Genomic DNA, 15,885 nt, shown 5'->3' with positions numbered 1-15,885 from the left:
TAGTTAAAAAAAAACAACAGCACAAAACAACGGCCAAAGCAATGAACAACAGTGAGCCAACATAATGAAGGACTGTGCACAATAATAGTCAAGATAACGAACAACCCATAATCAGCAAACCTATTTGCAGGTGTTCACCAGTAAGAACTCAATAACACATTTTTACTTATCATTCTTCCATTTTTACGTAACAGAAACAAATAAATTATCGGCAGTTTTTATTGTCGGGATAACAAAATAACAAACGTTAAATAATTTACTAGGGGCGGGAGTAGCTCAGGAGGTAAAGCACTTGTTTTGGGATAAAGAGGTCGCAGGTTCAATATCTGGTTTCTCCGTGTTATATGTCAAAGCGTCCTTGGGCAAGACACTGAATCATTAATGTTTCGATAAGCAGGTGGTTACCTTGCATTGCTGACACTGCTATCTGTGTGTGAACGGGTAAATGTGATGCAAATTGTAAAGCACTTTGGGAGGTCAGTGACTAGAAAAGCGCTTTATAAATTCAGACCATTTACAGCCTTTTTCATCAGACAAACAAAACAATTCTTGATATATGTCTCTCGAAAGCTCACCACAACAAGTCACTTAAGTGATTACTGTGAGAATATTTTTACAAATGATGTGCTCCCTGCCACATTTTGGTCCTGTTAAGTACAGTGCTTTGCTCAAATGTTTCTTCCGATTATACTTTCTGGCTTGTTTTGAACAAAATGCCCCAATCCGTTGTGCTCTCTCAAACTTAATTTGTCAAATTTAGTGTGTGTTGTTAAGTCCAATGCATTTTTCTAATTAAAAAATAGACTAACATTTCAAGGGTATTTTCAAAAATATATTAAAAAGTGGTGTATGTAACTTTCAAAATATTCTACTTGCTGGCTCCATTTTCTGTCAAAAATCATCATTGCAGCTCATTTTGTTGCGTGTGCAAGTATGTGAAGTTCTTATAATCACTTGAACAAATTTTTCCTTTTTTTATCTTTTTGTGGGTTCCGGTTGACATTTGGACTGTATTTGAGAATGTACTTTTCTACTTTCACCGTTTTAATAATAGCATTAAAGACAAAATCACAAGAGCCTGTGAGATACCGCTCTGTTTATTCTTAGATGCTCAGACATTTTAAGCTCTCGTAGGCCACGTAAAACGATGTGGCAGGCCACATTTGGCCCGTGGGCCATGAGTTTGGCACATGTGGTTTAAAATAACCATCAAAATATCCATCGACCAAAAGTGAATTTGCAGATGGTCTGAAATATGTCCTATTCGTGGTTTTTATTGTTTGTGTTCAGGACACGTTGCGGGAATGTCCACCAGATCATGCCACTGACTTGGACTACGCCTGCAACCCGAGCCTTCAGTTTATCTCGCCCATGTACTTTGTCTCCTTCGTGCTCACCGCCCAGTTCGTGCTCATCAATGTGGTGGTGGCCGTGCTGATGAAGCACCTGGACGACTCCAACAAGGAGGCCCAAGAGGAGGCGGAGATGGATGCAGAAATTGAGCTGGAGCTGGCCCAGGGCACCCTCTGTTGCATGGGCGCCCCCGGTTGCGGAGGCGGAGGCTTGGAGAAAGGCGTGCCTGCAGCTGAGTCCACCCCCGGTACTGACTCCCGTACGATGGATGGAGGAAAGCGTGGCGAAAAAACGACAGGCGGAAGGATGCTCTACAATGCTGCTGACGTCAACCGGCCTTTGTACTCGCCAGCACATGAGGTGAGACATTTTGTGTATGTGTGTGAATATGTGTGTCTCTGCCCGTTGGCTAAAATTTAATATCATTTCCTTTATAGTCAGCCTTTCTTTTTAAAATCCACAACGATATCCTTATTTTTTTAACAATATCTTTAATCACATGGTTTGCTCTGTAACTTGGACCTGTTACGTTGTTTTGTGGAAATAAAAAGAAAGCAATATCGTCTACAAGCAAAATAAAATTAATACCTGAAAGCTCCTGTATTCTCTGCAGATCTGGTCTAATGTATCAGCCAATCAGGTGAAATGGATTAAATAAAACTAGATAGGGAATCTAAAATTGTATTAACGTCTAAAAGAGACTTTTACCTTTCCTTCCAATAAATCAATAACCAGCTTTTAAGACTGTGGCCTATTTGTACTAGTCACTATTTTTATTATGTCTAAAGTGTATTTTACTGAACCTTTCATGATCGGTAGAGAGGATATTTGTTGATTTATGGATGGCAGACATATTGCTATCTATCTATCTATCTATCTATCTATCTATCTATCTATCTATCTATCTATCTATCTATCTATCTATCTATCTATCTATCTATCTATCTATCTATCTATCTATCTATCTATCTTTCCATCTATCCTAACGTACCCACAGACCTGTTCTGAAAACAGCTTACCAGTGCTAGGTCATTGTGAGTTTTTAGTCAAATTACTTTGTTAGTGGTTGCCAAAGTGTATTTAACCTTACTTCTAATAATTCATCTGATAATAACATAGCAAAAACAAACTAATAAAATCACAAGTTGTTATCTTAGAAATGCATATTAACTTGGTGCCCTCTGCGCTAATTAGTAACAAAATGTAGCTCTCAGCTTGAAAAGGGTTAGAGACCCCTGGCACAGAGTATATGGAACAGAATAACCAGGTAGCGGGCAAAGTGTACAGTAGGGTGGTCCTTATTTTTCGACTTTTAAAATTTCATGCTCTGACCCCTTGAATATGTTCCAATATATACAAAACGTAATTAGGCAAAGTTTCATCAAAATCAAAGGATATTTAGAGGTCGCTCAAGGCCTCTGAAATTTTGGTATGAAAAATAAGGATTTTTCGCACATTATATCAGACCTAGTGTACAAAGTTACTTGTAACTTTTCTTGTGTTACAATTATAAGCAATGGACTGAAATTGGATGTTCTAAAACGCCGTACACATAGGGTTAAGATTTCCGTTTTTTCTCGAAAATTGCCAAAATTTTACCATTTTGGGAAATTTCAAAGTCGTTGAGCTACCTCTAAATATTATCCAAATTGTTCAAAATTGCACACAGTGTGTTTTTATCGATATAAGAACATATGCGGGGGGTCAGAGCTCAATATTTCAAAAAAAAATTTCGACCCCCATTAAGGACCACCCTAGTGTACAGCAGTGTTGGCCAACCCCAGTTTTTGAGACCCGCAAGTTTTGCATGTTTGGGAGGTTTCTTTTCTCCAACTCAGGTGATTCAAATTTTCAGTTTGTTAGGAAGGAGTGTGGGAGCTTAATAATGATCCAGATGATCGGCCTGCATTGGAGCAGAGAATCTTCAAAACATGCAGGACATTTGGCTCTAGAGGTTAGAGATTTGGCCATCCCCGGTGTACGGAATCATCTGTACTGAATATGGACTGGGTCCAGGGTCCAGACACCCTAAAGATAAAAGAGTAAACTGGTGTAGATCCTGTAGGACTTTCAGATCCAGACTAAAACAACTAAAAAAAAGATAGTAAGTGCTGAAAGAGAAAATACAGAGGATGTGAATAGTGGGGGCTTTATTGATACATTTTAATTATTGTAAAACATATTCACAAATTTACAAGAAATAGCTTGAAAACGGGCAAATTTGCGAGAAAATAAAACTTTAAGGATATGAACTTGCATGTCTGTGAGAACAAAATCTCAGAAATATGATTAATCGAGATTGGTAAATTAATGATGGCTTCTCAGGTCAAACAAGTCTAACATACATTGTCTTAAACGGGTCCCTAATTGGACTTTTAGCGGCGGGAACCATAAGAGAAGCTCCACATAAGCTCTTTGTAGCACATCGCAGTTCCTTGTGTATCCATATATATATATATATATATATATATATATATATATATATATATATATATATATATATATATATATATATATATAAAACCGCAATACAAGTCCGCTATTGGGAAATGTGGAGCACATTGTAAACTGCTAAATGCGACTGATATTTTTTGTTATATGCGTCATCCGGCCAATCTTTCATTGATTGAGGTATTGAGTTTGAGAGGTGATCTTGTACAGTAATTTTTTGGCTGTAATGAAACCCATTAATGGATAGCAAGTAAAAGAATACTGAGGAGTAACACACGCACACACTCACCCAAAGAGTTACTAAGGGCAAAAGAATAAGGAGAGCAGAGATAAAATCTCAGCCTGTGACAGTCTTATAGAAGTTGTATTTATTTCAGGCTCCCTCACTATTTCTTTCTTTCTTTCCATTTCTCAACTTGAACATCAAGCCAACAGGCCCTTTTGTTGTCCGGTAATACAGTAATTGATAGTGGCCAGAACATTGGCCACCACAGTCAATCAATCATTGTCTTCTATCTTGCCACCTACAAAGAAAAGACACTCTAGCAAATTCCATATGTGTGAGGGCATGTGCGACACAATAGAAAAAAACAATGGAAGAAGTGGCCTCGTTTGCCGAATTTTACTTTAAAACACATGATAAAAATCAGGTTGCTGAATCTTTATTTTAGGTCAATCAGACCGGAGATTTGGTATGTGTCTTACAATTCATGTCAAAAAAGGGGCCTGGAGACTAATAAGTTTATAGATTACTTGGCAATTGAAATAGAGAGAAGACATGAATGGACTTTAAAATTCCATTAAGAACAAGAAAGGACTGTATCAAACCCCGTTCTAAAAGGTCCCAAATCGAGTCCTTTCTTTTTACTAAATCTCCTAGATTTGAAAAAGCAGATTGGCATGGAACAAAACTTGTGAAACACATGGCTACATTTTTCCTGAAATATAATCTCTCACGTTCTGTAGAAAAATGTTTCAGAAATGGTTTGAATAAAATAGCACGTGTATGGATCCTATCAATTGTTGTGCCATTGATATGGCACCACCCAAGTGGGCCTAGGACAACAGAGGACATGTTATTGAGGCATTGATAACTTTCTTTAGATGGTGAAAACTGCAACAATACAATACAGCGCATTGAGAAAATGGGCCAATAAGTTCGTGAAAATATCGTGCATGAACTGCATCTTTCGAAACTAATACATAACCATTTACTTATAGCTGCTTTTAACAACTTCCCACATTTGCTTGTTAATACTTTAAGATGGAAGAAGAGGCATTTGAGCCAGCCATAGCATGCGTCTCTTTTATTGTGAAAGGCTCAGAACCAGAAGTAGCTGGAGAAAATCGCAAATAGTATTATTTTGCCTGATTTTTTTAACACTTCTTAACGAAATTACAACCGGTTTCAGCCAGCTTCCATATTTTAAACATATGAAAGTATTTATTAGAGAAAAACAATTGCCTTATGGGCAACATATGAATTCTCATGAGGCATTCAGTGTTATGCCATCAAAACCAAGAAGCACACAAGGTTTCATAATTCCATTGCAATACAAATCTTCAAATTAATTTGCTAATTTAATATCATGGTTTTATTAGAACATTAATTACATGGTTACATTATATAAGACCTGGTTAATTAGAGTCCTATTTGGAATTTTGCTCAGATGTCTTAGAAAAAAATCTGTGTGCACATTTTCAGACTTGGAAAACAATTCTCCATTGAAAACACGTCAAATATCCATATGTTTTGGTGTCTCATGCAAACACAAGTTATTGCAAGTGGGTCCAGGAATTTAGGACATTATGAGGTTTTATTGAGTCATTTATTTTCTATTCCCTGTTGGAACAGGTCTCATTTCTGGCAGCAATATCCAGACTGACTGGGTCTTAAGTGCTCTTAACCTAATAATTCCCAGAGCACCAACATTCGCTTGAACTGTTAAGTCAATGTACTGGCTCAAAAAGTAATTGAGGTGATCTATCAGGTGTAATTGCGGGCTGAAAGACGAAAAAGATGTTACCTGTCTAATGGCCTTTTAAGTGCTGCATTTTAAAACTGTGTTTCATCTGAAGAGAAAAGTAGTCCAATATAATCATATTAAAGTTTGTTCAAGTATAATGCTTGTGTGAGGGTTCTCTAGGAGGATGCACAGAGACAGTGAGTTTTATTTTGACATGCACAAAATTGCATCTTTTGGGGACATTGACACCCGTCTTTTCATTTCCCTATGTGTTCTTTGTCTTTGCATGTCCTTGGCATGTGCACACCTTTGTACTTGCGTGCAATTGTGGTCTGCTGGCCCGTGTGTTGTGTGTGCCTGTCTATGTGCGTGTATGCATGCACGTGTGGGCGTGTATACGTGCGTGTGTACGTGTGTGTGTGTGTGTGTGTTCCAGGAGAGCCAGTGGTTGGACAGCGTCTCTCTCCTGATCAAGGATACTTTAGAAGGGGAGATGCTGATGATCGACAATCTCTCTGGTTCTGTCTTCCACCATTACTCCTCCCCTCTCCGCGTCTGTAAAGACTACAGGGGCCACCCACAAGAGGTACCACAATTGGGTCTCCTTACCATGCGCACAGATGCAGCACATGCACAGGAGTACAACCACTGGCCCCTGTTTTGAATTAAAACATATGCAATTGCAGTGGGCAACCATATTTTTTAAACTGATGAACAATGTAAAACAGGAGTGTTGAGCATATCGCCCAGGGGTTGATCAGGCCCCCCTTCAGATTTCATCCAGCCCGCCAAACGACGCTGAGCGTAGCATGAGAGAAAATCAGCCGCATAAAGTTAAAGGTGGGGTGTGTCATTTGAGGTGTCTTAAATAAATGTGTAAATTGAATATTTTCTCTATCAAGTATGGGTTAATAATACCCAACTGAGTTCAAAGAGCATTAGTGCTAGTAGACTCCAAACCCCTATAAGGATAAAGAAGAACACATTCATGAGCATTTAACAAATGCACTTAATTGCTCCTTAATTCAGTGACAAGCTGTTTTAGTTATGTGCACTTGATGTCGCCATAACAAGGCGGCAATCACAACGCAAATAGCACAATGTTGCTGTATTTGCTGACTACCATTAATCGACCAGAGAAAAATTTGGGGAAACACCATTCCGATGTTATTTTACTGAAAATAAAACTCACGAATGCAATTTTTAAGAAACACGTCATGTGTGTTGCGCAGATGTATCTCTTATATTTGCTCCTGAACACACTATATATATATATATATATATATATATATATATATATATATATATATATATATATATGTGTGTATATATATATATATATATATATGTATATATGTGTGTGTGTGTGTGTTTTTTTACTTTTATTGATGCAGGTTATGCTTTTCAGCTCTTGACTGAACATCTATATGTACAGTGATCCCTTGCTGTAAAGCGGTTTTCTTTTCAAGGTTTCGCAACTTCACGGATTTGCACAGTGCATTGTGTTCTGCATTCTGATTGGCTGAGCTGTGTACCGCTTATTAATGTTTGATGGAATAGGAATTATTTGTAAAAAAATAAATACATAAGAAAGTTGAAACTGTATATATATTTTTGATCAACGAATTCTTGAGCCTGTAAAAGTGATTTCCCTTTGGTTTTAGTTAGCCATATCTTTTGACTCTTTCTGGGAGATTGATACAGGGGATTGACAACCCCCTCGCTCAACCCAACTGATGTGTTGGGAGTCATTAGGGGACCAAACCCCCCAATTCCAACCCCTAATGCCGAGCGCCAAGCAGGGAGGCAATGAGTACCAATGTTGTAAGTCTTAGGTATGACCCGGCCAAGGCTTGAACCAGCAACCTCCCAGTCTCGGGGCGGCCACCCTAACCCCAAGGCCACCGACCTGGTTTTAGTCTAAAATAGAGTATTTAATTGTATAATGGTTGTAAAAAAGTTTCTACTTCACGAGTTTTGCCCATCACGAGAGATTACTGTACACCATACACAAACTTATATTTAAGATTTTATGTGTGACCACTTGGTAAAATGGTCTCGCTTAGACACACACACACTCACTGTGTGCGCACTTTGGGCTGCATTGGTCTAATAAAGTTTAATGAATAGAAAGCATGTCAAGTTTATTCAACATTCTGCCAACTATCCACAAGAGCTGACATGGAAATGAATGATTCCCTAAGCATGTGAGCTCCCCTAACATGCATGTGTGCGACTCTCTATTACTCCTTGTGGGTTGTTTTGCCGACAGCAGTTCTCACATACAAGATAAACTTGCCACGCTGTGCCCATGTTATCCATCTCTGTGACAGCGGCAGCGGGCCAGAAATGAAGAAGTAAAAACTGCCCTCAACACCTCCTCACCTGTCAGTGCTGTTTTCCACCTGTCTGCAGATGCTGTCAAACCATCAATCCGTTACTCTTCTTCCCCATATTTCTTTTGGTCCATCTATCGGCGATGTATTAACCTGTATCGGTGTGTCTGTGTGTGAGAAGGTGGGTGTTCCGTCTACAGCAGCCGTCATTGCGTGGGTGTTGTGCATCTTTTTTGTGGGGAAATGTGTGGGGGGGTACGGGGGTGGGGACGATATGCATCTGAATACTGCATAATGAGGATGTAGGACCATCCCCAGGTGAAGGTGGTTGATTTAATTTGTTCTCTCTATGCCGCACACCCACACGCATGTCACAACATGACGTCGGGTGTTATTTGCGCAAGAAAAGAGCCATTAGTTGCAGAAAGGTTGATCATGCTTAACAAATGACAACATTAAGGAAAGGGAAATAAAAAGAAAAGCCAGTAATAGCGTAAGGAGCATCTTCAATAGGAATGTGTGAGTATTAGCAACCATAAGCATAGATCTTCTGCTTGGATTAAACACACTCACATCCAAGCTTTGTGCGTCTCTTAATAGTGGCTGGAGCCATTAAGTTTGCATCAGTATGATTGAGTTTCATCCTGGGACATCAATAACTGAGGTGACTCCCTCACACCAGATCAGAATGGCAGAGATTGAGCGGACTTCACTCAAGTCAGAGCAACTCTCGGACAAGTCCTCTTCCCCCGCCCTGCCAGATGACCTCAGCTTGGATGAGCGCACAGCATACCAAATGCTTGCGCGAGAAGGCAAGGTTGGTGATAAAAATGATCTAAGTGAGAGCGGAATCAGCGCTTAGGAGATATGAACAACTTTCTTCAATGAGCTTTGAATTATGCAAACCAAACATCCAACACACATATAGAATGTTCGTTATTATTAGAGAAGTCTCAAATATCTTTTTGGAATTAAGGCTGGCTCCCTGATATAAGCTTTAATCTGCAGTAAACACTTACGTATAATAGCAAACCATTCTTATTAAGATGAAATATTAAGTGGGGTGCATTCACAGTCAACACCATTTAAATCAAAGAACAAATGTGGATAGAAATGTTCGTTTTTTATTTTGTTTTTTCTTACCCCTACATAGGTTGATGCGATTCTTAAACCCGTCAAAGCTGAACTGGTAGCCAATCAATTGCAGGGCACACAGTGACAGAAACTCGCTCACTCACTCACTCATTCCTACGAACATTTAAAACTCGATAATCGACTTCCGAATTCCAAAATGCATTATGTTTATAACATGCTAATTGAAAGGGTCGTTTTTGGTTTTGTGGTCTACTCACTTAACTTGTGTGCAGTGAATTTATCTCATTAATTTAAAATCTTACAAAGTAATGCATGGCATTTGCCAAAAGCAACAGTAATAAATTCATTTATAACTCATCAAAGGTTCAAAGTCGTCATTTAAGAGTCATCCTATGACTTATTTTCCAGGGTCATTTAGATCAATTATATTGGTGTTGTGGATAAGCAGGATTGCTGTGGAAGAATGTACTACAACAGAGTAAAGCCAGAATATATTTCAGGTCCTAAAAAGTGTTTCCCGAAGACAAAGGTTTCACAAATATTGCTGAGAAATCCAGCAGATGTGACATCATCTCTTTAACTATAGTTCAAATGTGGCTTGAGACTGTGGCCTCAATTACAATGTATACAGTACAATGAGTGTTCCAACTAATGCATTGCCATGCTGGTGTAATTCTTGTGAGCTTGAATTTGTATTTGCCACATCTGACTAATTTTCCCATGACTCTAAGCACTAGTAATACACTAGGGTCCACTGGTTCATTTCTGTATTCATTTTAGAAGGCAATAACAAATGACCATTATCTGTCTTTTAGTGGCGAAGCTTTTCTCTCTTGTGAACTGTAAACCTCAGCTTTAAGAGTGTTGGTCTTTATTTTTATGGTCCACAGAACAAATTTGTCCTTCAGGGCACACTCACACTAAGCAACACATGCCGTCTTTCCATTTGACAAAGTGTCAGTTTACTTAAAAGAGATGGGCCATGGAAGCACAAACACCGTAATGTGATCACTCTATTTGTACCTTAATGTTAACAGCCACCTTGCAAATCTCAAATAATGTAGCAAAATCTTGACAAAAGTCTTTGGGTGTAGGCCAGCAGGGACAGGAAAGGACAGGGGAATCTCGGGCTTGACCAGCAATGTTCAAATGGCTTAGGGTGAATGTGCCCTGAAATAACCATCATGTCTGTAAACCATTTTAACGCCTCGAAAATGAATCCCTTTGATCCCCAGAGGTTCTCATGCAGCATTTAGAGTTATCTTATGTGTCCCCATTTGCCACCTACTTCCCTAGAGACGCACTCATATCTCTCCCTTAACATCCTTACTCTTCCTTAATTGGGTAATACCGCATGTTTCTGGATTACATGATAAGCCTTGCAATCAGCAAACATTCTTATGAAAGAGCAGCTCATTAAATGAAGTGCACAAGTGAACAAAACAAGGAAAACTATATAAAGGTATCTCAGAGCAGAAGTGTATTTTTTTTAAATATTTTTTTATCTTGGGGGGGGATCAATGACAGGTGCAAATGGATTCTGGATACATGGGGTCAGTCCATTGTAGTCTGTAAAAACAGTGTTGGTGGCAATTTTGCAGCCTCTCCTGTGTCCAGTGGGGTAAAATAATCATCTTTAGTAGTCCATTTGAGGTCATTGCACATTCTTCAGGTTAGTTTAAGTTGCTATCGAGTACATTCTTACAATGATGTCTTCTAAAATACTCCTCAGTTCCATGTATAATCTGCTTTCTTCCAGGGAAATTTCAGCAGTGGGTCCTCCAGCTCTGAAGAGGGAGCAAGGAGAGAAAGGCAGCTTATCCATCAGTCGGTTGTCCAGACCCAGGTCCAAGGGCTCGGCCATTTATCGAAGACCGTCTGCAAAATTGAGATGGAACCTGTGCAGCAGATTGTAGAATCACCCAATATAAACTCTCCTTTTCACAACCCCAGTGAGTAAATCCGACACATATTTTCAACAAAGAAAAACTACTTACAAAATTAAATGATTGCCTCACAGGCATCATCAAGAGCCAGAGGGACCTAAATAAATGAATCAACAACAAAAAGCTTCGTCTTCAATAAATGAAATGTTTTTATCCCCAAGGTGGTGTTTCCAGCGACAGCAAGAAAGAACAAGCCCCAAATGCCTCTCATTCGCCGCTGCTCCCCTTGCCTGCTGAGTTCTTCCACTCGACGGGGGCAGCCTTCCAAGCGACCCCCCGCAGAAGGGGCCTCAGGTTGTCAAGAGGGCTTAGGCTGACCTCCCCTGCTTCATGGGCTGCATTCTGTTCCCCTGGGGGCCATAGCAAGATGACTACTCAGGTAAGGATGGGAGGGAGCAGGAGTATGAAGTGCTGAGTATCGAAACTAACATTGATCATGCAAAGAAATTATCATTGAATTCACAGTGTAATTGATTTCCCTACTCCCGCAGTATCCCTCCCACAGTGATTCATCACTGGCAACTGGCAGCTCCGAAGGCAGCCTCCAGACCACCCTCGAGGAAGGACTTAGTTTCAGCGTCTCGCCACCGCAAAACAAGGAGCTTCCAGCAGGCCCCTTACTACAAGAATGCCCACTATGTGAAGACAGCACGAACATTTCTTTTCCGCGCCAGGCGCTAAGACTGAGGCCGAACCCTGCATCGGCACTTACCCTCCAGGCCACAATCGGCCAGCAGCGAAGCCAAAGCAGTGGGCGAGGAAGCACCAGCCCAGGATTCACACGAGACGACTCCATCGACCCTTCTGATGAGGACCTGGGCATAGTTATCGGGTCCTCCATTGGTTGTTGTGGGTCCAGTCAAGCAGGCAACAGTGAACACTTGTCAGAGACCATGAGCAGCTTGTCACTTACATCGCTGTTATCACCGGGGTCCTTAGGGTATCCTGGTGGATCTGTGAAAAAATGTAACAGTACGGGAAGCCTGGACCAAGGGGGTATGCTTCTGTCATCCAGAGAAAGAGAGACCCGCAGGGGAATTCTGGGTCTAGAGCTAACTGACCCACAGGGTTTCTTGGCTAACCCCTGGAAAGGGGTATTAGCCGATGCACAAAGAAGAGATGGGGATGAAATTGAAGAAGAATCGAAAATGTTCAGAGAGAAAAGCTCAAGCCAAACGACAATAGGGCTTTTTCGCAAAAACAGATGAAACTTAATGCAAACTCATTTTGTTGATGTTCCGTGGATATGAACTCTTAGTTGTCCCTTGCACTCTCTATTCCAATGAATAAAAGAGAGACTTGCCTGTATTTCCAAACCTCACCTTTCCACCAAGGACAATTCTCTATACATTTGCGGTGAACCCTTTTTTACGCAATTGTGCAACCCTGGGGAGCTGGTCTTACAAAGGCTGCAGTGCACCAGTTGAGTTGGAGGTTGAAGGCATATTGTGATCCACAAGTTGAGGGCTCTACAAGGGGATTCAGGTAGGTTGGTAAAATGTCAAGAGCTTAAACTAAAGTTAAATCTCAAACTGACATTAGAATATTGGAGCTAGGTCATATCCACAGATGTGGATAATGCAAGAAAATGGAGATAACCAATCCGAAACAGCTAACAATGCCAAGAGATAAAGTTATGTGAGGCAGCGCAAAAAGTCAAGTTAGAAGGAAGCTCCCAAATGAGGTGATGTACAACAGTAAGACTAACAGGACCACAATGTCAGGTCATTTGTTTGGCAGAGGAAGCAGAAAGCGGATCTAATGTCCATCTGTTCCAGCAGACGGAACCAACGGGTCCTGCTCTTTTTGGCTCCGGACCTTCTGCTGACATCACAGGAAAGAGTGGGGTGGAGGAGAGGTCATGAATGTCTGACAGTGCTGCCTCAGGTCTACGAGAGATTGAATAAAGTAATTTGCATCTACTGCAGCAAAAAGCGAGCTCAGTTTAATACAAATAGAATGCTGTGGCATGACATTAACTTGTTGTGATTTGGATTTTTTTATCATGTGGATACCTTAAGCCCACTGGATCTTGTGGACCTTAAACCCAGTGAGCTTTAAAGCACACTCGTTTTGACCGGACATCCTCTCGTCCGTTTTCAAGAGTTTAAGATGCGATGACAAAACAAAGGTTGCAAGGGACCTTGACTTGCATGATGGAAATGCATTTATTTGAATCGCGATTTTTACGTATAAAAAGTGTGTCAAGGTGTCCGTGTTGGGTGACGAATACCATGTGATTTCTATTCTACTATTTTTGAAAAAAAGAGAATAGGCACATGCAAACTGAGGGTTTTCCTTTGCTCCCACTCTGATGAGTTACGTCATTTTGTCCGCCAGTGGCATCCGGTTCAATACTATCTTTTTTGTGTACAATGCAATGAAGCAAAAAAGTTCAATTTGTTTGAAATAGCTCTTTTCATATTTTTTCTTTTCAAAACACTGAGTCCTCCTTTTATTTGACATATTATGAGTCATAGCAGATGGGAGCAGCCATATTCGCCCAAGAATAAATGCTCATTGACATATTGTTTTGTAATGGGTTTGCAATTCCGTGTTTATTATTGAAGTGTCACCCAGATTAACGAATATCTCCTTTGCTACCCATCTGCTGTTGTAGCAATGCAGTAAAACACTGAGCACAAGTGTCTTTCAATGCTAAATGACTTTTAGGGTGCTTTGCCACATGCTTAATTTCTCCAAACTGGAAATGCCATGATGAATCCTAAGGCAGATTTTGTACTTTAATTTGATGCATTGAGTTTTTAAAGATTGATTTTGAATTGATCCAAAAAACAAGTTGGTGTGAATAATGTTTTTCCCTCCAACACAATAATCATGTATGTGCGTGACAGCGTGCATGTGTTTGTCACACAGCTTCAGGTGAGGCTACTGCATTTTCCTTATGTTTGTCAGTGAACTGTAATACTGATGATGAGGATGCCTGAGAGTAAATGCAGACCAAGCAAGGGCTGTTTTGGCTTGAAAAGTTGATCCTCAAGTTTTTTCTGAGACAATTTCTCTTGAATATGGAAACAAAGGTTAAAGCCTGACTACACAGCAATAAATGTTCTATGTGTATGCCCTCATAATTCATCTCAATGTGAGTTTTTTTGTTTAGTTACGATGCAAGTCTGTAATGCTCCTTTTGATGCACAATTTGGTATTTTGAAATTGACGTTAAGTTTTGGATACACATGGCAGACTTCTATAACCTCTCACTTTTAAATTCATGACTTTAAAGGTTATAGTTTATAATATTAAATTTGGAAATGTCTCCGATATTTTCTTTGTCCAATGGGTTATAATGGATAAAGGTTGCAGCGCATGTTATTATTATTTTCAATATTTACATTTTTGATTCCTCATTCAGCCTCATGAGCTGCACAAACATGCACATTAGGGTGGTCCTTATTTTTTAACATTTGATTTTTCGTCAGCGAAGGCCTGAAAATGGTGTGGAACCATGAAGTTTCACTTCAATCTGCATACCTGTCAAGCTGTACATTTTTGCCGTACAAAGTAGGTTTATTATGCATTTTAAGACGTGTAGGACGTACAAGAATATCTGTACGGAAAAACGCAAATTTGTCAATGATGGGTACCATCCGGTATACACCGACTATCACAAAACGGCAAATCAATCAAGTCAAAGGAGTTCGTCGCGGTAGCCTCTATCGCTCTATCGTTTTTTTTCGTTGCAAACGAAGCCAGCGGTTTGATGCTACTGTGCGCATGCGTCTGCCGCCTCGGATTTCATGTGGTAGTTGTGTAGTGAAAGGAAGTCCGTCTCTATTTTCAGCTCAACTCATTAAAGAGAGCCGGCTCTCAAACGGCTCACTTGCTTTGATGCATTATGTTATGAATTATTATGTTGTATAAAGGAGTTATGAAAAAAGGAAGTATAAAAGGAGAAAATGAAAAAAGACGGGTTTGTGGTGATCCCTTTAATCAGTATATTACCAACAATAATTTAATGCAGAAAATGAATTAAAAATTTGAATAAGAAAATGTATTATTCTACTTAATTATATTTGCATGTATGTTTTCCTTCTACAGTGAAAGTCCAAGCTACTTAATTTTTGAACTTTTTTTATAATAAACCGCATTCATGTCGAGCAACTCAGTGTCTCACAACAAAATGTTTTATATATATATATATATATATATATATATATATATATATATATATATATATATATATATATATATATATATATATATATATATATATATATGATCTGCATTTATATAGCGCTTTTCAAGTCAAGACTTCCCAAAGCGCTTTACAGTGTGCTTCACATTTCCCAATAGCGGCCGTGCAGCCATGTAAGGCGCTAACCTGCATATTGGGGGTATTAGGGGTTCAGTGTCTTACCCAAGGACACTTCGACATGTAACACGGAGGAGCCAGGATTCGAACTGAGATCTCTTGATCCCAAGACGAGCACTCTACCTCCTGAGCCACTGCCGCCCCATTTCATTTCATTTCATTTCATATATATATATATACATACACAGTGGAACCTCGGTTTTCGAACTCCTCTCAGTTCGAACAAATCGGAGTCCGACCAAAAATTTAGAGAAATTCTTGCTTCGCTGTTCGGTCAAAAAATCAGAGTTCGAACGCCGGTAATGCGTGAGTGCGTACACTAGGGTGCGATGCTGAGCTGCGTACGGGTGTAGATGGCTCTTTTCGGGTTGACCAACTGTTAGCGCGTGCGGACGTGCTTCGTT

General features: G+C 39.8%; 1 protein-coding gene across 1 annotated transcript in view; it reads left to right on the top strand.

The window, feature by feature from the left end:
- Positions 1-15,202, top strand: part of LOC148374127 (voltage-dependent T-type calcium channel subunit alpha-1I-like) — a 229,772-nt gene extending 214,570 nt beyond the window's left edge. The window contains exons 32-37 of the mRNA XM_088332864.1: positions 1,291-1,713; positions 6,208-6,357; positions 8,790-8,924; positions 10,962-11,154; positions 11,310-11,527; positions 11,640-15,202. Of these exons, the coding sequence (XP_088188990.1) occupies positions 1,291-1,713; positions 6,208-6,357; positions 8,790-8,924; positions 10,962-11,154; positions 11,310-11,527; positions 11,640-12,356 (1,836 nt within the window). The 3' untranslated portion in view covers positions 12,357-15,202. The remainder of the gene's footprint in view (positions 1-1,290; positions 1,714-6,207; positions 6,358-8,789; positions 8,925-10,961; positions 11,155-11,309; positions 11,528-11,639) is intronic.
- The last annotated feature ends 683 nt before the right edge of the window (positions 15,203-15,885 follow it).

This window comes from Urocampus carinirostris, chromosome 1, assembly GCF_059441175.1.
Source record: "Urocampus carinirostris isolate Australia breed hairy pipefish chromosome 1, RoL_Ucar_1.0, whole genome shotgun sequence".
Classification (NCBI taxonomy): domain Eukaryota; kingdom Metazoa; phylum Chordata; class Actinopteri; order Syngnathiformes; family Syngnathidae; genus Urocampus; species Urocampus carinirostris.
Note: the sequence above shows the minus strand (reverse complement) of the source record. Positions and strands in the feature narration are given on the sequence as shown.